The 26,868-nt window shown below is 45.3% G+C and overlaps 3 protein-coding genes and 1 non-coding gene across 4 annotated transcripts in view; 1 reads left to right on the top strand and 3 right to left on the bottom strand.

The window, feature by feature from the left end:
* Positions 1 to 6,421, top strand: part of LOC136668087 (actin-binding LIM protein 3-like) — a 33,913-nt gene extending 27,492 nt beyond the window's left edge. Inside the window, exons 11-16 of the mRNA XM_066645330.1 lie at positions 727 to 756; positions 1,470 to 1,528; positions 4,370 to 4,430; positions 4,528 to 4,535; positions 4,659 to 4,739; positions 5,676 to 6,421. Coding sequence (XP_066501427.1) covers positions 727 to 756; positions 1,470 to 1,528; positions 4,370 to 4,430; positions 4,528 to 4,535; positions 4,659 to 4,739; positions 5,676 to 5,789 — 353 coding nt within the window. The 3' untranslated portion in view covers positions 5,790 to 6,421. The remainder of the gene's footprint in view (positions 1 to 726; positions 757 to 1,469; positions 1,529 to 4,369; positions 4,431 to 4,527; positions 4,536 to 4,658; positions 4,740 to 5,675) is intronic.
* An 883-nt stretch (positions 6,422 to 7,304) lies between these two features.
* On the bottom strand, positions 7,305 to 15,585 carry cct6a (chaperonin containing TCP1, subunit 6A (zeta 1)). Its single transcript, XM_066645549.1, has 14 exons — positions 15,362 to 15,585; positions 14,442 to 14,505; positions 12,969 to 13,103; positions 12,369 to 12,542; positions 11,765 to 11,868; positions 11,549 to 11,659; positions 11,305 to 11,464; positions 10,912 to 10,994; positions 10,346 to 10,442; positions 10,100 to 10,247; positions 8,929 to 9,062; positions 8,688 to 8,790; positions 8,492 to 8,564; positions 7,305 to 8,063 (listed from the first exon to the last, which is right to left on the bottom strand). The coding sequence occupies exons 1-14, from the start codon at positions 15,496 to 15,498 to the stop codon at positions 7,991 to 7,993; spliced, it is 1,596 nt and encodes a 531-aa protein (XP_066501646.1). The 5' UTR covers positions 15,499 to 15,585; the 3' UTR covers positions 7,305 to 7,990.
* On the bottom strand, positions 8,324 to 8,455 carry LOC136669011 (small nucleolar RNA SNORA15). The gene has a single exon (XR_010795585.1). It is a non-coding gene; the product is annotated as a small nucleolar RNA SNORA15 (small nucleolar RNA).
* A 1,518-nt stretch (positions 15,586 to 17,103) lies between the features above and the next one.
* Positions 17,104 to 24,079, bottom strand: LOC136668495 (protein NipSnap homolog 2-like). The gene is made up of 10 exons (XM_066646038.1): positions 23,803 to 24,079; positions 22,864 to 23,003; positions 22,664 to 22,709; positions 22,302 to 22,396; positions 20,996 to 21,066; positions 20,510 to 20,650; positions 20,318 to 20,349; positions 18,485 to 18,579; positions 18,034 to 18,117; positions 17,104 to 17,941 (listed from the first exon to the last, which is right to left on the bottom strand). The coding sequence occupies exons 1-10, from the start codon at positions 23,892 to 23,894 to the stop codon at positions 17,877 to 17,879; spliced, it is 861 nt and encodes a 286-aa protein (XP_066502135.1). The 5' UTR covers positions 23,895 to 24,079; the 3' UTR covers positions 17,104 to 17,876.
* Positions 24,080 to 26,868: the final 2,789 nt, after the last annotated feature.

The following is a 26,868-nucleotide window of genomic DNA, read 5'->3' as shown; positions in this document are numbered from 1 at the left end:
TGATCAGAATTTATATCACGATATATTTCTTACGTTTGGTCGATACGATATAAACACAAAAAACGGAACAACCCCTAGTTGCAACCATTTTTAATCATAAAAAACAGCTGCTGGACCACACACACAGTCCTTGATTCAAGGCTCCCCAGCGATGCATCACTTCTCTGTGGTAGCTGTGGGCAGGAAGGCCCTTCCTCTCACCCTTTCACCCTCAGGCCGTAGCTAACAATAACATCGGCCATTTCCTACTCGCATTTCAAGTCGTCATTCCAACTACGTTCAAACACTCGGTGAATCGAGACGAGGGTCCTCCAGGACCATGGCGCGACGGTACACACGGGACAGACGAGCGTGGCTCTAGCAATTCACCAGGCCACGGTGCTGAGAAACGTAAAGCGAGGTTTTGCACAGGACGACGCGACATGCCATATCACGTATTACAGCAGTCACGGGTAGCAGCCGGAACTGTGAAGAAATACAGTAGTGATTAATACAGCGCGCTAGCAGCAGGGATTTTAGCAGCAGTTTAGAGACTGGTTAGCGTACAAGCTAACGTCCCAACAACGATGGCACAGTCGATTGGGCAGCTGTAGAAACTCTTCAGTCTCTTTTTTCAGCCTGTTTTACATTCTGTCTGAGTCAGTGGTGAATTATTGAGTTGCTGTGTCTATGGTATTGCTTTATCAACGTGATGGTCTCTCTCTCTCTTTCTCCCTCTCTCTCTAGCTCCTAGATCCCACTACAGTGCAGACAGTGGTGAGTCATTTAAAGACAATGTCTTCTCTTCTTCCTACCACTGAGTGCTGAGAGTAGTGTCTAGTGCGGAACAGAAGGATGGTGCTCTTATGATGTAGATGAACTGAATTAACTTGATTCAAAGGTAGGAATCAAGCCCCCAAAAATGAATAATTTACATCCCGTCCAGGCGAATGTGGCTGAATCTTCATTTGTTTTGCTTTGTGTGGATATTTTAAAAAATGTATATTTCAGAGTAAAGGCCATTTTAAAGCGTACTGGGCAGGAACGGGTTACGTACCCATGCTTGTGTTTTGTTACGCTCTTATTTCACGATAGACGAGTGATATTGATTATAGGAGCTATTACGTGCAGACAGCACCCTCTACTGGCCGCACTGGGTTCTCACACGTTGGTCTTGGGGACCTACAAGTATTCTCTACTCGCTGGGTAGTAGTTACTCATTTTCTGTGACTGCTTCATGCGGATCGAGGTGGCCGTGGGTCCAGAGCCCATCGGGGATCATGGGGCACACGGCATTGACACCACGCTGGACTGGGGAAAGTGGTGTATTGTGTCAGTAAAGTGAGTTTCAGGAGAGAAAGGGATGTATTACGTGAGAAACCCCTCTGTGGTAATGAGAATGTGTGTGTGTCCCACACTTAGGTCAAGGGGGTGTTTGTTGCACCGGGCATTTGACACTTAGTTTTTCTTTGTATCTTGTGTTTCCACAGATCCCTTCGTCTCCAAATCCTCCTCGTTGCCGGGGTACGGCAGGAACGGCCTGAACAGGGTAAGGACTCGGAGATGAAGGTGCAGGGTTGAGGCCAAGGCCGCCATCCGACTCAGTATTTATTTGTAGACTTGTTTAATATGACTTACGGACTAAGAGTATTATTTAAAGCGAGATGCATCATCAGTGGGTTCACATTCGATCACACACCAGCGCTAGGGGGAATGAATCTTGTGTGAATACATAATGATGCCCATCTCTAGAGCTGACTTTGGGGCCAAGGACTCTGATATACATTTAACTTATTTCTGATTCATTGGTTTACCGTGCACCACACAAAGGAATATCATTCATTCATTGTCTGTAACCCTTGTCCAGTTCAGGGTCGCGGTGGGTCCAGAGCCAACCTGGAATCATTGGGTGCAAGGCGGGAATACACCCTGGAGGGGGCGCCAGTCCTTCACAGAGCAACACACACTCACACATTCACTCACACCTACGGACACTTTTGAATCGCCCATCCACCTACCAATGTGTTTTTTTGGAGCGTTGGAGGAAACCGGAGCACCCAGAGGAAACCCACGCAGACACAGAGAGAACACACCACACTCCTCACAGACAGTCACCCGGAGGAAACCCACGCAGACACAGAGAGAACACACCACACTCCTCACAGACAGTCACCCGGAGGAAACCCACGCAGACACAGAGTCCAATAGCAGCACAAAACCAAGATCATTTTTATAGCAAAAGATATAAACCCAAACATCAATGTAACAGTTTCATATAAAACATGTATCCACTCCTAACAAGCTCTGCAGGCCCTGAACAGAAGTGAGGAAAAACAAGACCACCAGCATAAACACCCCGAGCTAAAGAGCACAGCCGCGGCGGGCACAAAATACGAGCAGGCCATTTACCTTGCGTGGAAGTAGGTCATTTTTAGGTCCCCAGGCACTTCTGCTGTAGATCTGGAGCTTCAAACTTAAAGCAGATCCACAGGGATCCAGGCCTAACTGCCAGCTAAGAGTTTTTCAGACTGCTTCACAGTCTTAGCTCCTCCCTGCCCTCACACACCTGACCCAAATTACCAGCTGATTATGAACTCTTTCTGGTTCTGACAAACTAGAAGCAGCTCAGACACATTAGGTCTAAAATCATAAGTGCTAATATAGATTATCAGATCATGTTTTTTTTTAAACCTGCACTCTCTGGATTCCTAGAGGTCTGAGAAAAATAGCCTTAATGAATTTCCACAAGGTGGAGCAGCAGGTAGTGACTCAGTCACATATCTCCAGGGTCCTGCTCCGGGTGACTGTCTGTGAAGAGTGTGGTGTGTTCTCTCTGTGTCTGCGTGGGTTTTCTCCGGGCGACTGTCTGTGAAGAGTGTGGTGTGTTCTCTCTGTGTCTGCGTGGGTTTCCTCCGGGCGACTGTCTGTGAGGAGTGTGGTGTGTTCTCTCTGTGTCTGCGTGGGTTTTCTCCGGGCGACTGTCTGTGAGGAGTGTGGTGTGTTCTCTCTGTGTCTGCGTGGGTTTCCTCCGGGCGACTGTCTGTGAAGAGTGTGGTGTGTTCTCTCTGTGTCTGCGTGGGTTTCCTCCGGGCGACTGTCTGTGAGGAGTGTGGTGTGTTCTCTCTGTGTCTGCGTGGGTTTTCTCCGGGCGACTGTCTGTGAGGAGTGTGGTGTGTTCTCCCTGTGTCTGCGTGGGTTTCCTCCGGGCGACTGTCTGTGAGGAGTGTGGTGTGTTCTCTCTGTGTCTGCGTGGGTTTTCTCCGGGCGACTGTCTGTAAAGAGTGTGGTGTGTTCTCTCTGTGTCTGCGTGGGTTTTCTCCGGGCGACTGTCTGTGAAGAGTGTGGTGTGTTCTCTCTGTGTCTGCGTGGGTTTTCTCCGGGCGACTGTCTGTGAGGAGTGTGGTGTGTTCTCCCTGTGTCTGCGTGGGTTTCCTCCGGGTGACTGTCTGTGAGGAGTGTGGTGTGTTCTCCCTGTGTCTGCGTGGGTTTCCTCCGGGCGACTGTCTGTGAGGAGTGTGGTGTGTTCTCCCTGTGTCTCCGTGGGTTTCCTCCGGGTGCTCCGGTTTCCTCCCACGCTCCAAAAACACATGTTGGTAGGTGGATTGGACACTCAAAAGTGTCCGTAGGTGTGAGTGTGTGTCACCCTGTGAAGAACTGGCGCCCCCTCCAGTGTGTGTACCTGCCTTGTGCAAAGTAATTCAGGGTAGGCTCTGGACCCACCTCCGTCCTGAACTGGATAAGGGTCACAGACAATGAATGAATGAGACATGGACATTACAAATCCCTGTATTTTGTGTGTCTATAAAAATTGTGTGGAATTATAGGTATTATTATTAATTAAATATTATGTTTCCATAAGTTTACAACATATCCGGATCTCAGCACACCTTCCTACAGCTACTTAACACCGCCAGAAACCTATATAAACATGCTACATGGCTAACACTCTTCTGAAAGTAAGGGAGTAATGACCTGTGGTGTCCCCCTCTTTTCTGCAGCCACAGCCCTGTATTCTCCTATTAAAGCTTTTGGCTAAATATTGTAACATATCTCTGAAGATCCAATGGCATTCGGTCACGAGGACCATAGTAAAGTCCGGTACCGCTCTGTTCCACTGCTCCACAGCTCAGTACTCAGTTATCTGCTCCTCTCGCCAAAACGTAGCATTAGTCATAGAGCATTTACGCTCACGCAGCTGCTCTGTAGCACCGCCACTCCATGAAATCCTTTCCTGTGGAGAGTACAAAAGCTGTGCGTACGTCAATTACACCATTAAAGTAGATGAATTCACTGATAAACAATGTCTAAAATGTTTTGGACTAATGACCTACTGCAGTCTCTTCAAGGTGGTTTTTCTGAAGCTTAAAGAATGTGTTACTTGTGTTTGTAGCCTCACAGCGCTGACTACTTTCACTATGACAGCACCAACGCAGTGAACTGGGGATACAGAGGTACGCTTCCTCTCCATCTACCTGTCAGTAAAGAAACATGATCCAATAATAAAGTGTTAGACCTCATTCCTGTTACTCTCCCTCTTGTGTGTTCCAGAATACAAGGTGAGAGTCCATCCAGCTCCAAGCATTGGTTTGTGCAAGAAAACTACTCACTGATAATGACTCAGATCACACGTGTCGGTTGTTAATCATGTTTCTCCTCTTCCTCACTGTCGACTGTCGTAGATCTATCCCTATCAGGATCTAATGGTCAACGTTCGAGGTCGAAACCAGCTCCCGAGCGATGTAGACAGGACGAGGCTAGAGGTAAATCCACACCAGGGACGCGCAAAGTTGCGTAAGAAAATACGATACGATAAAACTGTCATGTATTTGGCTTTGAGCGAGTTATAACTCTGTAAACGACATCTGAAGATACACAGGGGTTGGACAGTGAAAGTGAAACCCCTGTCATTGGAGCAGAGCCTGGTGGACAATCTTCATTAACTCCACACTGCAGCAGTAAGACCATGTGCATCCAATGGTTCAAACACTGTGTCCTGAAGGCGGTGCCGTGTATCAGGACGACAACACACCAATACACACAGCGAGACTGGTGAAAGACTGGTTTGATGAACATGAAAGTGAAGTTGAACATCTCCCATGGCCTGCACAGTCACCAGATCTAAATATTATTGAGACACTTTGGGGTGTTTTGGAGGAGCGAGTCAGGAAACGTTTTCCTCCACCAGCATCACGTAGAGACCTGGCCACTATCCTGCAAGAAGAATGGCTTCAAATCCCTCTGACCACTGTGCAGGACTTGTGTATGTCATTCCCAAGACCAACTGACGCTGTATCGGCCGCAAAAGGAGGCCCTACACCACACTGATACATTACTGTGGTCTAAAACCTGGTGTTTCACTTTCATTGTCCAGCCCCTGTACGCTTATTAGTTAGCAATAATCAGAGGAAACCATTTCTCAGCCAAATAACGTAGTGGAAGAGTTTTCCATTACCGGCACATTTTTAATAATTGAATAAGCTGCTGCTACACCTGGGGTTGGGATGTTTACCAGGTTCATGAATGATTTTTACAGTAGCTTCAAGTGTTGGTTTCTTTAATAGGAGTTAAAAGCCTTTTGTGCCAAAGATGTTCTCACCACGGTTGCATCTAAACACACTCTACTAAAGAACGGGTTTCGTGTGCGGTTTGGGACCCATCTCATACGCCTTGTACCATCTGTTTCCACTCTACTCCAGAGACACTTGTCCCCTGAAGAGTTCTACCAGATCTTTGGGATGACCATAGCTGACTTTGACCGCCTGGCACTGTGGAAGCAGAACGAGCTGAAGAAACACGCGAGGCTCTTCTAGAACCTAAAGCTGCGGGACGAACGGACCCAGAGCACCGAGCACGGAGGACCACACCGGTCTGAAGCAACTTGATTCGGTTCCATCAAAGCGAGAGAAATGGGACTTTTTTTGATGATGGACTGAACTGTTCAAGTCCATGTTTTGTGTGCAGTTTGTTCTCTTAAGGCTCCTTGCGTGACTGAACTTCAGGATACAACACGAGAACTGCGTCAACCTTTGCCTTATGACGAGGGGGTCAGGCTAACACCAGCATCTGGACAGAGGGGAAGGACAGGTGACCTTGTTTGATGAGAAGGTTTAAGCGGTGTACGACGTTGTTAAAGGTTGAGGAACGGCGGCGGTGCTCAGCTGTGGTTGCTTTTCCTTCTGAAGGAGTGTTATGTTTATCGCGAAACCAAAGTGATTTTCTTTTAGTGTTTATCAAAGTGTGCCATACTTTTTAGCGTCAGAGTTAAGGGAGAATTACATACTAACGTACGAGATGTAGACAGTCACTCAGAGTGGTTTGTAATGAAACCTGCTCGTTCTGAAATCGTTGTAAAGGTGGGGAAAAGAGCCAACAATCCTGTGAACCCATCTACTATTTACAATGAGTGGTCACTTAAAAAATAAAGTGTGTAAATATATGGGCCATGCATCATGACATTTTCAGTGTGAGGAACATCTGCTGTGTTCAAATGGTGTAGTAATAAATATGAAAATAAAAATAGAAGAGATCTTTTTGTATGCGAACAAGACGTTTTATGATAGAGATAGATACATATATAAAATAATTAATCGTCTTAAATAAGTCTTTTGCAACGTATTCCCTACCACTGACGACAGCATTCGCTAACGTAGCCTTCAGAGGCACTGACGTCGTTATTAGCGCCACACAACTGTAAACCATTCTGATGCTCCATCACTGGAACAGAGCATCTCATTTCAACCCACTCTGAACACCTTTGTTTACACCGTGAAATATAATCGTGCAGATATTCGGAAGCTGAAAACCCACAAAATGGCAGTTGTGGTTGGGTTTTGGTTTCTCTCCCCCCTCTTCTTTTGTGTTTGGAGTGGGGCGCTAACGTGAGATTTAACGACCCAAAGACAAGTAAAGAGACGTACAGAACTTTAAGCACGACTAGATGGTACTTGAACAACTTTAATAGACAAACACAGAGCGCAGATCAGGAGTGACATGGGTTCAGTTCTTCTAACGTCTGGTTCTTTTCTGCCTTAATTTTGAAGTAGTTTACAACAGTTTTGATTCAATTCATTTACTAATCTTCAGTGTGAAGTCCACAGTCCCCCACGTTTAATTTTGAGTCGTTTTAGCAAATCACAGCACTGCTTCTTGATGCGTTTGGATGGAGAACTGAATAAAAGCTTTGGTTGAAATCTGAGGAGTTTGATGATAATGGAGTACAAGGAAGTAAGAGGAAAGGGACTAAAGAGAAGGACATTGGTTTTTATAAGAAGACAGAACTAAAAGGAGGGGATCGGACATGGCTGGCTTTAAAGAAGATTAGGACTGGGCTGAACGCACATCAAGAACTTTTACGGCGATTCCCTTGAATTGTAACATAACTGTTTTGATTCCTGAAGCAATATCAGAGCAGCTTCACTTTTGGTTTAACTACGTATTTCATGTCACCGATCTTTTCACGAGTCTAATTTTGCTAAGTTTTAAACCCCTCGAGGAGCCGACTTCTCAAGCTCATCACGTTTCAAACTGCTCTGCGTTGTTATCCAGAACGGCTAGCTCTTTTTGAATTCTTGCATTTTCTAGACTAATTAAACATAGCCAATTTTAATAAACATTGATCTGGCAGGAAATACCGTGTTCATTTGATTTGAATAAAACGTTTTGAAGCAAGAACGACTGCCTGGTTTCTTCGACCAGTCACACACTCGACACGTTTTCATGGACCGAAATGTTTAATGGGTACAAAGAAGAAAGAAAAAAAAAAAAAAAAACTATCGTAGTTCAGTGCCTTTTAACAAAAGAGATTTCATAAATAACCCAAGTAACTGGTGGAAGAGCGACAATTTTAAACGGGGCATGAAACGCTAGACAGAACGAGCAGGACGTTGATGAGAGGCGTTTGTCATTGCTGTTGGAATCCAGAGCAGAACTCGGGAGGGTCTGGGCGCTGATCCGCGGGCCACCACCAGCCCGACTTCATCCCATGGTGATTTTAAAATCATGCTTGATTATTTTAGCCTTTGAGGGAAGACATTCCAGCTCTCATGATCTCATCTACCAGGAGGATGTTGCTAGCAATTACCGTGCTGAGGGGGAGAGGAAAGAGAAACGCTGTCAGAAAGACACTTCAAAATCTCACGGAAACAGTGATCTGACATGTTTCGTTGTTTAAATACTTAGTACCTCAATCTACTTTTGTTTTTCTCAAGTCAGAAACATCACATCTCTAATTAAACATGATCCAGCCATGTGTCAGAGTAAAGAACCCGGCGCAGGTCTGAGATGTGGCTGTAACTGGAATAATCCAAGGCAGAAGTGCAACAGAACAGTTGACCACAGTCAAAAGGAATGTACTCTCCCTTAAAGCAACGATGAGATTTCCAGAATCCATCGGTGATGAAATAAGAGAGAAATATACTTTTGCATGGTGTCTGACTGCTTTTTACTACTGAGAGAGTAACGCAGAATTCAGCCATGCCATAAACGTCTTGCAATAAATAGTGGTGTTACTCACCATGAGTGAAGGAGCTGCTTTTTAACACTGTAGTTGTCCCAAACCCCAGCCTCCCCAGCAAGCATCGGTTCACCTGAGCACCGTGGAACCAACAGAAAACATCAGCCAAGCTGCTATGACTTTTAAAAACGATTCATTCCTTTAGTGAAAACGTTAGCTCAATTAAGGGATAACGTGTTTAATTAGAGACAAGCACCTGTGCTCAAGTCCACCCCAATGAGCTGAGCAGACTCTTTGAACTCAGTCTGAAGCTTCACGAGTGTCTCCTGTGGATCGTACCCCGAGTTCTGGGCCAGGACCTGCAAAGAAAACAGGCCGTCGTAGTTTAGATCAGTGCTGAAACGTTAAGGATGGGTAAATACAAAAAGTGGATATCTTCGTATTCAGTATATATCGTATTATTCTGAAACAGGTCAATTCTTAAATATCAACTGTACCTTAGGAATGATGAGCAAGGCATCAGCAAAAGCCTGCACACCCAGCTGAGCTCTGCCCTTCACTTTGGGCTTGTGCTTCACCAGAGCATCAGCTACAGCAACCTCAAACGCACCGGCTCCAGCAACAACACTGCCTGTGTGAAGAAAAGATCAGAGGTTGGAGTAGTGCATTTTTCCCCCCTCCCTATAAACAGATAAATTAAGCAACACAATCAACTGCAAAACTCTGACACTGAAAGGTTTTGCTGTGGGGGAGATTTTATTGTTGGTGTGACATGGGAAAGACGTGGATGAAACACGACTGAACATACTGTTCCCGAGTGTCTGCGGGTGCCACCAACATAAAAGCAATCCTTAAATCAAATAAGACACATCTGCATCCCAGAATCGTGGGCGCTAAAGTCCTATTAGTTTTACATGTGGATGTGGGGTAAGGTGACAGTCGTTTTCCCCCCAGACTGTGCTTCCATTTCAGGAAGCCTTTTTCTCACTGTAAAAATGAGCAGTAAATATAAACCCAGGTTATTAATCCTGTCTGAGGAGCTGGAGGAGGTGTTTAGTGATTAAATATATGGTTTAATTAAAAGCTCAGTGGCTGAATGAAGCACCACGATCAAATCCACAAAACGACCCGAAGAACCACCGAGTGAAGAGACGTCTCTGGCGGCTGTAGGGAGGTTTCCTGCGCATTAGTGTCCTCCGTACGTATTATTACCAACGTGTCCTACTCTTTAACTTAACCATTAAACTGTGTATAATATCAGTTCTAATAACTGCGTGAAGGATCAGTGAAGGTTTGTCCGTCTTCTCGTCCGTTATCTGTTATTAACGACTAGAAGATAAGGTCTGGATACGTTTAGGCTGTTCTCAGAACAGTTGTGATGCTCTAAAAACTCCAGTATCTCTGATGTGTCTGATCCACTGTGGCACGGCTTCTCCCACCTGTTATTTTCGGAGACATATCCAGTGCAGATCCACTGTAAACATTACTGACGTCCTGTGGAAAACGCTCCTTATGGAAAACTAATCCCATCCGAATAGGGCTTAAGATGTTAATAACCCTCAGTCCCTTCATCTTAACCTCACAGAACCAGTAATTCCGTAATAATTAAACAATTAGAGCTTACTGCTCTCCTAAAGTAGTAAATGAAGCCAAGGAAAGTATCCCTACCGTCTTCGAGAGCGTTTTTGACCGCGCGCAGGCCGTCTCTCACAGCATCCTTGATCTGTGTCAGGGTGTGTTTGTTGGGGCCTTTGATCAGCAACGTCACGGAACGAGGGTTTCCACACTTCTCGATGAACGTGTACTTCTCCTCACCCTGTTACAGCACACAACCAGCAAACAATCAGAACGATTGTCCAACGCTGCTTCACTAACGTTAACGATCCTTAAGTGAGAATAAAAGGCCAAACCAACCAGTGTGTGTTCGTAGACAAGACCAGCGTGACCCAAGCATTCTGGAGTGAGGTCATCCACGGAGTTCATTGGTACACCACCACAGGCCAGACTGAGTCTGAAAGATTACACAGGGATCTATGTTAAGTTTGGTTACACTGCTGCTGTACTGAGCAGGTCGGACAGTAGAGTGACTTGTGTGCTCTCTACCAAGGCAGTGATTTGATGTGGTGACACTGATAATGTGGCATGGTGTTTGACTGCATTTAGTAAAGTAAAATCTACCTGGTGGAAAGAATAAATAAATAAATCCCTGCACTTGTGTGTGTGTGTGTGTGAGGACACAGGAACACAAACAGTAATCTTCTGGTAAATACCACATCTCTAAATGTATTTTAACACTGCAAACATGGCAGCACGAGTCAGCAGAAAGCCAGAGGACAGGGCTGAGACGTTGTTTTACAGACGACAAGGCAGCCTTCTCAACTCTCTCAATAACACTGCTGCAGAAAATATATAAAACCTAGCAAGCCAGGTGACTTTAGCAAGTATTAGCTGCTGGCTAAAAGGCTTAACTGGACCCATACCTCTCCATGTTCCTCCTTTTTGCCCGGCGCAGAGCCACGATGCCTTCCTTGGCAAGAGCGTCCAGAGAGAATGGATCAATACCCTGTGAGAAAGACTGTGCTTAGACACTGTTTCAGAACCTACACAGAGTTCAGTAGCAATGTTCACAATGTGCTGGTCACAGAATACATGTAGCAAGAACAGAGCTTCTTCTAATGCAGAGGTATAGACCACACTTCACTCTAGCACAGTTTAAGTCCAAGGCGTGCTACACAAGCACCCACGGGTGTTTACTGTGCATAAGACGTCTGTAAAGTCAACTGAAGGGGAAGGTTTATACGAAACATTTAAAATGAAATGCACTCTTATACAACTCTGAACGTAGAGGAGCATAAACGGCTCTGATCCCTCACCTTCTGGTTGATGACCACGAAGCCCTTGTCATTGTCGGCACACACTTTGTTCTTAAGTGCAATGATCTTCTGAATTCGTTCCTCAATGAATTTCCTCTCAGCCTTCACCAGCTTCTCCCTCTCCGCAGCACTCTTATAGAAGAAGCCGGAGTTCACCTCTCTGCAGAAACACACACATCACATTAGTTCAGAACGCAGACACGCGAGACACGCCTGTGTCTTTGGAAAAACAAGCAAGGCCTACGTTTTCTCGTATTCCAAAGAGACGTTGCAGGTCAGGACGTAGGCGTCTTCCACCCTCTTCTTCATGTCCGGATGCCTGGCTCCATGGTCCAACACCAGACCTCTGATCAACCTGAAATACGCAAACGAGAACAGAACCTGTATTATTCACATTTCATTTCTAGTCGTGGAAAATGAAACGTATTTTAATTTGAAAAATAACAACGCAGACTCTTACTGTGTATCGCTCTCCGTTTTGTGCTTCATTTCCATGATCTCCACCATGAAGAGGTCAATAGGCTCGTTGGGTTTCTTGATGGCAAGGACAGCGTCGACAACCGCCTGAGGAAATACGACAAGGCAAACAAGTCTAAGAGAAACTCTCTTCTTTTTCAAAGAAATCAGTGTCCGTATATTTCTAGATATCTAGATTTATCGCTTTAAAAGCTTGCTTTATTACAACGGCAGAAATAATAATAATAATAAAGAATGAAGCCAATTCCCACACAAATCTAACATGGGTTTCCTGATAAGAAGTGACTGACACTAGCAGGCGACAGACAAGTGTTTTTGTGCTGGTCTCATGAACACATAGAAAGAACAGAGCTTCTTCTAATGCAGAGGTATAGACCACACTTCACTGTAGCACAGATCAAGGCCAAGGCGTGCTACACAAGCACCCAAGGGTGTTTACTGTGCATAGAGGCGCGTTAATCTCAAATAACAATACGATGAACCAAAACAAACAGTACGAGCCGCTGGACGTCGAGATCGTATACGAGGGTGACCTCCTTTCCACCGAAGACGTATTTGAAAGCCACGTATCCGCCCTCCCCCCTTACCTCCGTGAGCAGGTCGGCCAGCGCTGCGTGCACCTTGGTCCTCAGTGAAGTTCTGGCTACATTGACAAGAGTCTCCCGGTCCATCTCCTTGGTGACTTTGACCTGCTCCAGCACCTGCAGGGCCCGGTCCTTAGCAGCTTCAAAGCCCTCTGCAATGATTCTGGGGTGGAGACCCTGAGGAGTAAACAGCATATAAAAAAGGACAAGTTTACCAATGAAAAGGACATGTTGCACTACTGAGAAATTACGAGAAACTAGTTCCAAATCGACACTGCAATGTCTCATCTGTTCATGCTCATCTTTATGTAAATAAATAAATAAGTATACACCAGGTTTTTGTGCTGGTCTCATGAACACATAGAAAGAACAGAGCTTCTTCTAATGCAGAGGTATAGACCACACTTCACTGTAGCACAGATCAAGGCCATGGCGTGCTACACAAGCACCCACGGGCGATTACTGTGCATAGAGGCGCATTAATCTCAAACAGCAATACGATGAACCAAAACAAACAGTACGTGCTGTTGGAAGTTGAGATCGTATGTATCTATTACTACATGTGCCTTGGAAACTAAATAAGCATCTGACACACATGCCGACCTCTGAAACATAAAGGTCTGCCTGCTTCAGGAGCTCTCCGATGATGAGTACATTGGATGTAGTGCCATCTCCGGTGATGTCGTCCTGGGCGGTAGCCACCTTAGCAATCAGGGATGCAGTGGGATGCTGGATTTGCTAATTGAAGAATGACAAAAAGAAAGGCATTAAACACTCATTTTACTAGTGGATAGCTCCATTTTCCCCCTCAAAACACATGAAGCCAGCCACTTCAACATCAAACGTTTCTTGGTTTAATGACAATATACAGGAGGTCCTCGGGTTACGACACATCTCCCATTTACTGTATAAAGCCTTGTCTAGACTGAAGTGGTTTTGCGTCGTAAACGTCGTAACGGGAACTTCGTGTGTGGTGTGGGCGGCGGACGAATACACGGTTACGCGGCTCGGGACCGAGGACGACGGCGTCACCCCAGTCACACTGTACGCCATTTTAGCTCGCTGCTACGTCGTTCTCTCTCACGTGTGCACGGGTGTGTTTGATTTGGTGAACTTTTTGCCCTTCATTACGGCTCCCAAGCGTAAGGCAGACTCTTCTGATGGCAGTGCATCGAAGAAGAGGGAAGCCATCGCCATGGAAGTGAAGTTAGACATCATAAAGCGATTCGACAGCGACAAACATTGGCTGGTCGCTTGGACTCAGTCGTTCGACTGTCGCTACGATTATCAAGGATAAAGATCGCATCCGTGAACATGTGAAAGGATCTGCTCCTATGAATTGTGTGTTTTGATCATTACTGTGTTAGGATCAGTGCTTACAGTATGTTCTGATTTAAACCCAAAACCGGTTTACGACACGACGTAGGAACGGATAAACGTCGTAAGTCGAGGACCCCCTGTACATAGTACGCACAAGCTTTGATATAAAAGTCTCGACAACAGAAGAGCTACTGCCTTTTTCTTCAACGATTAAGGGACGGACATATTTCCTGTCACTGGAAGAATGAAAATTAATTAGCAAAGTGGAAGAGAACAGTGCTCTGGGGCACCACCTTGAAGCCCCTGAAAACACATCAAATTATGATTTTAATAAGCTATAAAAATGTAATGAAACAGCTACGTTTAAAAACTGCTAAAACCTAAACTGGACGTACGCATGCTGTAAACGTCACTCCCTCCAAAGCTAAATAAAGAAATAAAGGAAGCATAAACACTTTCATTAGGATTTAATGCAGAGAACAAAATCAGTTCATAGTTTGTTTAAAAATGTGAAATGCTTAAAAAGAATTAATGTTAATATAAAATCAAATCACCAAAGCCTGTTTAAAAAGATGGAACTACCTGTGCAGTGTGTGCATCTAAAAACCGTGTATTAATAAAACACTGGGCAGCGAAAACAAATAATATGCCACTCGGCAACAATATGTTGTGGTCATATTAAGATACGGTTCCAAATAAACTGCTAGGAAACAGTGCACTTCTATTGTTCAACAGACACCAATAAAGCTCTCTTACCATCTCGTGCAACAGAACATTGCCATCTTTAGTGAGCTTGATGTCTCCAGCACCGGATACAAGCCTGTGTACAGGAAACAGAACATACCATTAAAACATGTCCGAACAATTAGACTGATTTTTGTCGACATTAGTTAGTAGACAAATTAAGGCGAGGGTAAACCGGGCTCCTACAGAGGAAGAGAACTGAAACAGGGCGGGTCACACTCACTGGGAACACAATTACCGCCAGATAACCTCTCAATTTCTCCGTTTTATAAAACTCCAAATATAAATACGTCTAAAATAAGTGTCAGAGTCAAGAATACAGCTCGAAGCTGAGCCGGTCACTCCCGTTACACAGAGATAATGAAAATGTGCCGCTAGCTTTAGCTCCAAAGCTAGACACAGGCACCATGTGGATCTGAGGGAACTAATGCTAACAGCGAGCTAGCGTTAGCCTTAGCAACGCCGCTCTGAGTTTAACGGTGAGTCGGCATTTCCTAAATAAGCTTTTAAAAATACACGGTTCAAAATTACCCTGCGGAGAACTGCTTAAACTATCAAAATAAAGCCAAACTACATAATTGGAAGCTGAAACAGCATATTAATTCCTCGGATTATTTTTCGAATTATCCGTTCCACCTTAAATGTAACGAAAACGTCCATTCAGAACGCAGCGTCCGCGACGTTTAAGGTGGACCGGTAAAACCCATGCAAAAGAATAACGCTACAATGTGAATTCTGCACAATTCAAGGTGGAACGGAACATTATAATGCACAAATATATTTTAAGGCGCCTTAAACATGTTCCTCAGCTCTGCACTCGGTTTGAACAACTTTGTGCGGTAAGGAGTTAGCCGTCCACGGGCTCCCGGTAACAGCGCCTGCGCGAAACTGAAGGCGCCGAACAAAGCGGTGAAGCATTAAACTCCGCTCACATTTTCATGGTTCCTTTGGGCCCGAGGTTGCTCTTCAGCACGTCCTGGAGTCCGCGTGCCGCGCTGATGTTCACCGCCAGCGCCGCCTGGGCCCGCGCCACCTCCGCCTTCGGGTTCAGCGCCTTCACCGCCGCCATAGCGTCTGAGCTTCAGCGTCGTTACCGCGGGGAGAGAGAGAGATTCGAGCCGCCTTCCAGAACTATCCAACACGCGCTCTATGGGCCCGCCCACCGCATCCTTTTATTGGTCTATGCTCAAGTGAATGCGAGCTTGTACTCGGGTTTGATTGGCTATTCGAAATGCCAATCATTTGGCTGAATCATTTAGCCAACGAATCGATTCTTTCCAACCCATTCCATTAAAGAGCCCATATACTAAAATATTCTCGCATTGGATTTTTCACTCTGAAGTTAATTCACAACACGAAAACGTCAAAATGCATTGTTACAAAAAACGATTAAAGCCTCTAATATCCTTTAGAATTAAACCGATTTTTTGTTGCTGTGACTATAACTGTGGTCCACATGAGTTTTGTTCTGATTCCCTAGACTGCCCTTCACTCAAAAAGAGTTCATTAAAACGCTCTTTGCGTCAGTCACTCAGGGGTTAGTCCTATTAAGATTCACACGAATCATGAATCACAAATTGAGTCAACTCTTGTGAACAGTGAGATTCGGTTCAGTGATGCTACATCGACTCACTTGGGTGAAGGAAATGTCCTTTTAAGGTTTCACGTGGTTAAATTTTGAAATATTATTTAATTTTTCATTGAGGGTTGTAGATTATAACAAACATTACAGAAAAGAACGTTCAAAACAATTGTTTAAGTTCATACTGAGACTGATTTGTTCAAAGTTGACATCCATACCACAAATCCCAGCATTTTAAAAGTATGTTAGGACAAAAGATGGTTTCAAACCTATCGTGTGGAAATAAAAAATATATATATATATATATAAACACAATTATAATATCTTGATTTTAGAAATATTAGAAACTTCAGACACCAGATTCTCATCACCACCTCGATTACTTTTGCACCAAACTTTACTGATTTTATGTCTAAAAATAAATGGTTGAGACGTACTGTAAATAAATGGCTTTGTTTACAACTTAACCATTTAACTTATGCTTTTTTTTAAAAATAAAAGTCTCTGACTGAAACTACCCTTCCCTTTTCAGCTTCTTACCACAAGATCTTTACTTCATTCAAAACACAGGAGAGGATAGGAGTTTTTGAATCATAAATTTAATTCAGTATGTACATCTAACCTTCTCAAAGCACTGGTTGTTAAATAAAACCACATTAAACATTAAGAAAGAGTTCATTGTTCAATTCTCCCACAGACTCCCACAGTAATGGCTGAGCAGGGCCCACAAGGCAGTTAGGCCCGGTTTTCAAAGGGGTAAGATGACATTTCGAACTCTTGTGATAACCCGAGTGCTTGTTTAAGAACACACGATCGGTACCGAGAACTCTGTTGCTCCCGCTCAGGAAGTCTGTCCAGACCAAAACAGCTGTTTAAAAGTTTTAAAAAAAAAAGGGACTTCAATTTTGTAGAGGCATTTCAACTGAAATTCCCCTTCTCACCTCCACCACTCAAATAAGCATCCAGCAACTGTTTATTTTCAATTTTATTTTACTATTGCTTTAAATGTGCACGCTTTAGGATACAAAAAAACAAAAAAACAACAGTTTTCAGGCAACAGTTCCTCTGTCTGTGCACAATGTCATTTTTGTATTTTCTGAAACCAAAAAATTAAACCGCAAGCCTAAAGGCGACACTGGTTTCTAAACAGATGCTTTGCTCTAACGGAACTACCTTCAGCTAGTGTGTGTGTGTGTGTGGGGTGGGGCAGTCAGGTTCATCTGTGGCTGCCTTGATCTTGAACTACCGTGTTCAGAAAACAAAAATGTAACCGAGAAAAACCCCAAAGCAGCATGAATTTTTGATTTGAAGAGAATTATTATTATTATTTTTTTAAATCTATACTGCATGCATGTACGTCAGTGTTGATCCGTTGTAATCTACATACACCAAGAAAACAAAATCAGATCCTGCATAACTGATTAACAAACAAATCAAAATAGCAACTGCTACCAAAGTCATGCCGATGGCAACTGGGGCTTTGATAAAAACACAAGACTTTGTTTATTTTTTGTGCTGCAATGACAGAGAAAAGCTGAAAAGAAGAGTTGTTGTGTTCGTAGACAGAGCTCAGGAGCTCTCTGCTGAAGTGCTAGTGTAAAACGGTCAAATCGTGAGTGTCCAGCTCTGTTGCTCTGGACCTCTGTCGACTAAGTGCTCATCAGCTATGGCCACTGAGTTGAAGGGAATTGGGATGGAACCTAAGAAACGCAAAAAGAAAACATGGAGAATCATGGAACATGGAGAACCCCAGAAATAATCGAGACTGAGCAGAAATCCAGGCCGTGACGAATCTGACTGAGCTTTAGTCGGAATCCTGTAGCATCCTTTTGATTCGTAGTTTCCGTCGCGGTCGTCAGGGGAAGCTACTTCAGAGGCGAATTCTTCATTGGAATCATTATTCTCGACTCCATGTGCTGAATCAGAGGAACTAACGACGACGAGGGAAGACGTATTCACAGTTAGACAGGTCCTGAGGAGTGGTAAAACGTTTCTACATTTGTACTGTGTTTCTAGACTCACCCGTGTAGTAGACGACCTCGTCCCAGCCGTCATGCTTCCAGGCTGCGTTTCTGGTCTCTTCCCTTGACTGCAAGTCTTTGTAAGCTGTGAGAGAGATTATTTTTGTACATTAATGCACTTATAAATGCGTGCATTGCTCATTATTAGCAAACATTTTCCAACCTTTCTTTGTGTTTCATTATTACACAAGCTGTTCTAGCTACAGTGTTTGATGTGTGTTAATGACTTAAGAGTGGAACGAGTGGAAAGTATGCAGAGCAACAGGTGAACGACATTCTGTAATTGTAGAACTACAAAGTGCTCACAAGAGATAACAGGCTAATACTGTTGTGCTTTGGAGTGTGTTTCTGTTCAGTCATTTTTCCGAATTCTGCAGCAGCATCAGTTACGTTTTTATAGAAGGTGTTGCTTTAGGATCATGACACACACTCCCCAGCTAAAGTTCCCTTACCCCAGAGGTGATGCACCATGTACAGGTCTCCGATCTGAGAGAAGAAGCCTCCGACAGCCTCGTTGTTCTGCTGCCGAAGCTCAATGGCCCGAGCCCTGTTGAAACGATCCACTCACTTCTGTTATCACACGGCTACTACTACTGGAATATCTGAGCTGATAATGTTCTCCATTAACTAACACACTGTGCTGGAGGACATGGTCAACAATGAACAGTTTAGCAAGAATAATAATAGCTAACATACTACTTATTAATAATTAATAATAATAATGAAAATGAAATTTATTTTCAGATACCTGTTGGGTATATATTCATAAACCTGCCAATGTATTTTCAATCAGTGTTTAATAATAAATAATAATAATAGTAACAATAATGTGCATTTAACCCATCTTTGGCAGTGATCTCACACACACACACACTAGTGCACTAGGGGGCGCCAGAGGAGCAGTTGTGGGTTTGAAGCCTTGCTCGAGGGCCCCTCGGTCGTGGATTGAGGAGGAGGACAGTGCTGTTCCTTCACTCCCACCGCCCCCAATTTTTGGGGGAATCGAACCAACGACCTTTCAGCCCTCAGCTCTAATCATTAGGCCACGGCTGCCCACTTTGTAAAAACTCCTCTAAAAGAAAAGTGCTCCACTCTAGTTTGTGTTATTTATGAAAACGTGTATAAAAGTCTGAAGGGAAAAGCCTGTAAGCTGCATCTTTTCAGTATGAGACAGCTGCCTGTATATCACAGTATCATAGATAGATTTTTGTAGAATGACACTTACCTGAAAAAGGGAGCGCTATAATGTTTTGGCACGCGGTTCAATCACCTTAATGTACTGAATTTTGTACTGAATTTCCATTGTTTCAGATATTTTCACTTCCAAATGATTAGTTTTGAACGCATGCACAATTTATAACTGAGATTTCAAATTCAGTCAAATTAGAAAGATGACATTTTAGCAGGCAATAATGTACAGTGGAACCTCTACTAACGAACTTTCCAAGATATGAACCGGGCATTTGAATATTTTTCGCCTCCACCAACGAACCACGACTCTAGAAATGAACCCGAGCCTCCTCCGAGCCGGCGTCTGGAAATGTCCACTGACCCCAATAGGCAAGTCTCCCAGCGCCCCCAGACTGGAGTGAGCTTTTAAGATTAGCACATTGTAGCTTTAGCAATTTAGCATTAGTGTAAATAGCAGACACTGAAATTGGTGCTAAGTTAAGCCGTGTCTACGCTTCGTCTCCCCACATTCACCGCCTACTCTCCGTTATCCCACCCCCACCTCCCGTCATACAGCCAGTGCCTGTGTTACTGCTCCAGCCAGTCGTCACGTCTTCAAGGTAGCGATGTGTAACCACTTACAACTTTATTATTTCTTTTTTTATTACTGTTTCCACTGTATTTCTCTTTTATTTTTAGTAACGCTACATGTATTTTTTTACTAATTTGAGAGTGTTGTAAACATAGATCAGTGCAAAAAGGGGGACTCTCGGGGCGGGGGCTGGAACGCATTAATTGAGGAAAATTGACTTGAGAAACGAACTTTTCCACTTACGAACCGGGTCACGGAACGGATCAAGTTCGTAGGTAGAGGTTCCACTCTATTTCAAAAATTAAGGCCAAAAATTATACCGGGTCATGTTTGACATAATCTTCCATAAAATCGCATGTATTTTTAAATTGACACCAAGTGTTACCATCCGTACTCAACATTCAGCAACTACAATCTGCAGAGGCAATGATAAAAGCAGTTGCAATGGTTAAATATCTCTAGGACCGTATCAAGACATTAATATGAAATATATTCTACAGGAAATTGTATTGTGTTTTCTTACCAATAGTTCCCCCACTCAATCATGGTCCCGGGCTGGAAACAAAGATATAGATGCTATTACATTTACAAGACAAAACACTAACTAGGTAAATCATTGAAAAAGCATCGTGGTAAAAACTAAAAACCACACAATTCTTCATCTATTCACTGATGAAATGCGGATGTGTCGATGTACGCCTTTAAGCCGTCATACCCTGAGCTGGTAGGATCTGAGCTCATAGACGTTGGGACCGGATCTGGGCACAGGCTCGTTCCAGAAGCTGAACTCCAGGAGCAGCTGGTTCCGACGGGACAGCAGCATCTTCCCTCTTTTATCTCTGTACTCCATGAACTCCTGAAAAGCACAGCGATGTCTTGGTAAAATTAAACCTACGGATGTATAAGAAACATCGGAATAGTGGCTGGTTTTAAACCAGAAGGGAATGACTAGACTTCCTTTTAAAACCAATTCGGTTATTTATTATGTCCCTGTGGATTCTGTGCATCACACTGTTTATACGTATACATTATTGATGCTCATTCATGTACATGGTTAATGAATATGTTCAAAATCACAGCAGCCAGTGATGTATCGCCAAATCAAATGTCATTCAGAAGAAGGATTTCTTACTTAAATCACCATAACATTCATAGTTCAAGCAAGTTCCATGAATAAAGTAATGCCTTCTCTACTGCATACCTTATTCATCCTGAGTTTGTTCATGACTTCAGTTAAGGCAGGGTAGCCTCCTCTATACCGCCACAGATGCACTGTTAAAGAAGAGAGAGGTATAAACTACTGCCAAAGTTATAGCAGGCAAACACACAGCCTTATTTTTCTTTGTTGTCTGGTGACAGCTTTGTAACAGGAGACAGAAATGGCTTGAGAGGAGACTGCTACCCAATTAGAACCTAAAGTGATACTGTGAAAAAGATGACTGATTAGGGGCAGAAAATAATGCATAGCTCCCTCTGCATCCGACTACTACTACTACTTTTTCTAGCGTCAACTCAACCGTGATCCGTACCATTGACCTGGCACAGTTTTTACAGCTGACGTAACCCTCCCTTGGGACTGGCATTGCGATGCGACGCATTCCAGTGGCTAGGTACACACACACACACCTACAGACAACTCTAAGTCGCCAATCCACCTACTAATGTGTGTTTTTGGAGAGTGGGAGGAAACCGGATCATCCGGAGGAAACCCACGCTGACACAGGGAGAACACACCACACTCCTCACAGACAGTCACCCACAGGAAACCCACGCAGACACAGAGAGAACACACCGCACTGCTCACAGACAGTCACCCGGAGGAAACCCACGCAGACACAGGGAGAACACACCGCACTCCTCACAGACAGTCACCCGAAGGAAACCCACGCAGACACAGAGAGAACACACCACACTCCTCACAGACAGTCACCCGGAGGAAACCCACACAGACACAGAGAGAACACACCACACTCTTCACAGACAGTCACCCGAAGGAAACCCACGCAAACACAGAGAAAACACACCACACTCCTCACAGACAGTCACCCGAAGGAAACCCACGCAGACACAGGGAGAACACACCGCACTCCTCACAGACAGTCACCCGAAGGAAACCCACACAGACACAGGGAGAACACACCACACTCCTCACAGACAGTCACCCGGAGGAAACCCACACAGACACAGAGAGAACACACCACACTCCTCACAGACAGTCACCCGAAGGAAACCCACGCAAACACAGAGAAAACACACCACACTCCTCACAGACAGTCACCCGGAGCGGGACTTGAACCCATAACCTCCAGGACCCTGGAGCTGTGACAGAGACACTCCCTACTGCGCCGCCACCGCTGTGTCAAACCACACAAGTCCACTTACGTTACAGAGCCAGTGGAGTTTTTCTTGGAGATCATTAGAGTAAATTAGATGCTGTGGGCATTAGACTGTAATTAATTGTATAACTATAAGGTGGTAATCGTACAAATGATATATATTTTTTTTACCTGCTTGGTCCTGCTCTCCATACCACGTGTTCCAGGTGCCCACCAGCTCACAGGGGTATTCTGGGTCCGCATGGATACTTGGCAAGACGTCTTCACTGAGTGTAGATAAACACGACAGAACTTGACAGCGGTACTGAACTAGCACGGTTAAACCGTGAGCGCTGCTGCACCGTTATAGAAAATAAAGCACTTGAGACTACATATCCCCCCCCCCCCCAAAACATGAGCTGAAGACTAAAGCCATGGATAAGATATTTCCACTGGGAAATGCCAAGCATGGGAACAAACCACAGAGGTTTAAAATATAAAACACAGACTCATTAAGCGTTAACCACACACCATCTCAATGTGGATGATCTTACCAAAGTTTGTTATAATCATCAAGGCACTCTGGCTTGACATTGTGAACTGTAAAAGAAAGGCATGTTATGGCCGAGCGACCAAAGGCATAAATCTCCACATAATCCACTTTAATCTGGCCTCCAAATCAATGCAAACGCAGCAGTGTAATTTAGTGCCTGAGACTGCAGCCGTTCACACGGGGGACGTACGCTGGACCTACACTGGATTTTGTAGAGGTTGTTGTCTTCCTTCTTGGCCAGGAGGTAGGAGTGGGCGCCTTTTCTGGGGTCCACCTTTCGGACGAAGAGTGACTTGAACCAGCTGTCTTCGCGGTGTCTGTTTGAGGACGCAGACAGACTCCTGAAGAGAGAGAGAGAACAAAGAGAGAGGGAGACAGTGAAAACCCAGTCTGAAAAGGGGGCTGCCATTTTAGAGTTGGCTATAGCCACATAAAGAGATCTGTCGTTTACAGCCAACCGTTATATCTCCACATTACGTTGTGATAAACCCCTCTTTAGTCCTTTAATCACACTCAGAAGAGCACAGAGAAGGGCCTTGCGTTTTGTCAGAACTGTAAACACACAGGTTTCCATTTTATTGACAGTGTTTACTGTTATTCTGAAGGGCCCCCACCGCAGGTCTCTGCAGCTCCGGGTCAACTGTTATATATCTTCACGTTAAATGTGTAATAAACGTGCACTGACTGAACACGAAACCGAAATGGAGGTTGAAAATATTGGCTACAAGCTGCAAACACAGACCTTCTCGAGTTACAACAGAGCTTTCAAAATGACCTTGAGCTCAATCCTGTGGCCGGTGGCCACCTCTCTCTCTCTCTCTCTCTCTATGAACACCTCCAGTCTGCCCTCGGAGAAACTGCAAAACACTAGCCTCTGTGAAGCTGGGTTTATTTGGGAATATTTCTGACAAGAATTGAACCCTTCCAGCTGCTCCCCGGGGGGTTAGAGCTCTCCTCAGAGGGTATTTCACCGCCTGGACACCATTCAAACACCGCTGCAGTAGCTTAGCCGCTAGACAGTACCTCGACTTCTGGGGATAGGGAGCGGATCGTAAACACACCGCTAAAGTACACGGAAGCCAACCCCCGCCGGACAATTCCGCTTCTTTCAGACCCTCAGAGTTTAGGCAACCGTCTGACCTGATAGTTAATGCCGCCTGCTGTTTGGTCTGGAGCCCGTTTCTCGCCGTGTTCAGGCCGTTTCCCAGCCGCTGAAGGACTCTCGTCGCCATCTTTCCTGAATGTCGAGTGGAGCCTTTGCCTGATACAAAATCACAGACGCTGCACACAACGCCCTCCGCCGCCAGGGGGCGGCATTACACAGTTCAAATAGCGGTTACCGAGGTCCTATCCCGAATCGCCATTTTATTTTTATTTTTTGCGCCAAATCAGCTTTGTTCTGTCCCATATCACGCTTTTTTGTTGTGTTCTAAATCTTCGCTCTTGTCCCGTCCTCAGTCACTCCCTCTGGTCGCGTACCAAAGCACTCTCTCCTCTCCAGTCCCCAATTACTCATTGTCCTGTCCCAGAACACTCCCTGTTGTCCGACTCAAAATGGTGTGAGTGTGTGTCGCCCTGTGAAGGACTGACGCTGCTAGAGAATGGGACGCTACTGTTCAGTTTACTCAGGTTGTGTTCCACTTCACTCTCTCTGTTCCAAATGGAGCCATACAGCCCACCCCAAGTCCTCACTTTGGAGACTGCAACAAAATGGAGACCTATCCGCTCGTGAAGTCGTGACGTTTGGACCTTGTGGTCCTCAATATGGCCCACTTAGTGACTTCGCCGCTAGATTTAGTGACATTTCAGACCCTCTGCTGAGTTATTAATAAATAAATAAACAGACTAGCACCAAATCTATTGACTTTCTGTACAATTCTTAGCTACTTCTTATAGTAGATTATCGCCGGTAGCAGAACTCATTATAAAACACCTATTCTGACTCCCAGAGTGCTCCCCGAGACGGAGCAGCCCAGTCCGTCTCCACGGCAGATCACACACATCAGAATGAGCTGGGCATGCACAAATTGTGAGACCAAAGACACACCTTTGATTCTGTTCATGTTTAATTTACTATTTTTCCTGAACTTTTGAACAGAGATCACAGAGTTGATTAAGACATTTAGCTTCATTCAAACAGTAAACACAGGTCTCATGAATGTACACAAAGGACCTTAGGCGCTACTGGGCGATGGGTCCAGAGCCTACCGGGAATCAGTCGGTGCAAGGCGGGAATAAACCCTGAAGGGGGCGCCAGTCCTTCACAGGGTGACACACACTCAAACATTCGCTCACACACTCACATCTACAGACACTTTTGAGTCTCCAATCCACCTACCAACGTGTGTTTTTGGAGCGTGGGAGGAAACCGGAGCACCCGGAGGAAACCCACACAGACACAGAGAGAACACACCACACTCCTCACAGACAGTCACCCGGAGGAAACCCACACAGACACAGAGAGAACACACAACACTCCTCACAGACAGTCACCCAGAGGAAACCCACGCAGACACAGGGAGAACACACCACACTCCTCACAGACAGTCACCCAGAGGAAACCCACGCAGACACAGGGAGAACACACCACACTCCTCACAGACAGTCACCCGGAGGAAACCCACACAGACACAGAGAGAACACACCACACTCCTCACAGACAGTCACCCGAAGGAAACCCACGCAAACACAGAGAAAACACACCACACTCCTCACAGACAGTCACCCAGAGGAAACCCACGCAGACACAGGGAGAACACACCACACTCCTCACAGACAGTCACCCGGAGGAAACCCACGCAGACACAGAGAGAACACACAACACTCCTCACAGACAGTCACCCAGAGGAAACCCACGCAGACACAGGGAGAACACACCACACTCCTCACAGACAGTCACCCAGAGGAAACCCACGCAGACACAGGGAGAACACACCACACTCCTCACAGACAGTCACCCAGAGGAAACCCACGCAGACACAGGGAGAACACACCACACTCCTCACAGACAGTCACCCGGAGGAAACCCACGCAGACACAGAGAGAACACACAACACTCCTCACAGACAGTCACCCAGAGGAAACCCACGCAGACACAGGGAGAACACACCACACTCCTCACAGACAGTCACCCAGAGGAAACCCACGCAGACACAGGGAGAACACACCACACTCCTCACAGACAGTCACCCGGAGGAAACCCACGCAGACACAGAGAGAACACACAACACTCCTCACAGACAGTCACCCAGAGGAAACCCACGCAGACACAGGGAGAACACACCACACTCCTCACAGACAGTCACCCGGAGGAAACCCACGCAGACACAGAGAGAACACACAACACTCCTCACAGACAGTCACCCAGAGGAAACCCACGCAGACACAGGGAGAACACACCACACTCCTCACAGACAGTCACCCGGAGGAAACCCACGCAGACACAGAGAGAACACACAACACTCCTCACAGACAGTCACCCAGAGGAAACCCACGCAGACACAGGGAGAACACACCACACTCCTCACAGACAGTCACCCGGAGGAAACCCACGCAGACACAGAGAGAACACACAACACTCCTCACAGACAGTCACCCAGAGGAAACCCACGCAGACACAGGGAGAACACACCACACTCCTCACAGACAGTCACCCAGAGGAAACCCACGCAGACACAGGGAGAACACACCACACTCCTCACAGACAGTCACCCGGAGGAAACCCACGCAGACACAGGCAGAACACACCACACTCCTCACAGACAGTCACCCGGAGGAAACCCACACAGACACAGGGAGAACACACCACACTCCTCACAGACAGTCACCCGGAGCGGGAATCGAACCCACAACCTCCTTTGGAGCTGTGTGACTGCGACAATACCTGCTGCACCACCGTGCCGCCTCTACACAAACTGTTGTGCTAAAATAATAATAAAATGTTCTTCATGAATCAGTTATTTAATGATAGGACTATTTTTAAATAGCAGAGTTATTTTCTGGAGGGATATGGTCAGTATGCCAGGTATGACACTTCAAGTCTGTTCCAAATCGTTTGAATCTACAGCCTTGAAGATCTATAGGTAAACAGGCTGCTGACGTCACCGAAGGTGGACTTTGTGGAGGATCTAAAGGTGTATGGGGCCCTTTGGGACAACACCTTTAAGTCCAAAAGTAAGTGAGATGTAAATGAACCTCTGGCGCTGT

Source organism: Hoplias malabaricus, chromosome 15, assembly GCF_029633855.1.
Source record: "Hoplias malabaricus isolate fHopMal1 chromosome 15, fHopMal1.hap1, whole genome shotgun sequence".
Lineage (NCBI taxonomy): Eukaryota > Metazoa > Chordata > Actinopteri > Characiformes > Erythrinidae > Hoplias > Hoplias malabaricus.
The sequence above is the reverse complement of the archived record's forward strand: the minus strand, read 5'-3'. Positions and strand labels throughout refer to the sequence as shown.

Bases quoted from the DNA above. Each gene is read 5' to 3' on its own strand.
- LOC136668495 (XM_066646038.1), bottom strand. From the start codon at position 23,894: ATGGCGACGAGAGTCCTTCAGCGGCTGGGAAACGGCCTGAACACGGCG. The intron at 20,651-20,995 runs GTATGCAGTAGA...TGTGCTTTTCAG, and splicing joins ACAAACTCAGGATGAATAAG to GAGTTCATGGAGTACAGAGA. The intron at 18,118-18,484 runs GTAAGGGAACTT...TCTCTCTCACAG, and splicing joins CATGGTGCATCACCTCTGGG to CTTACAAAGACTTGCAGTCA.
- cct6a (XM_066645549.1), bottom strand. From the start codon at position 15,498: ATGGCGGCGGTGAAGGCGCTGAACCCGAAGGCGGAGGTGGCGCGGGCC. The intron at 11,465-11,548 runs GTAGGCCTTGCT...GTGTTTCTGCAG, and splicing joins TCTTTGGAATACGAGAAAAC to AGAGGTGAACTCCGGCTTCT. The intron at 8,565-8,687 runs GTGCTTGTCTCT...CACGGTGCTCAG, and splicing joins TGGGGTGGACTTGAGCACAG to GTGAACCGATGCTTGCTGGG.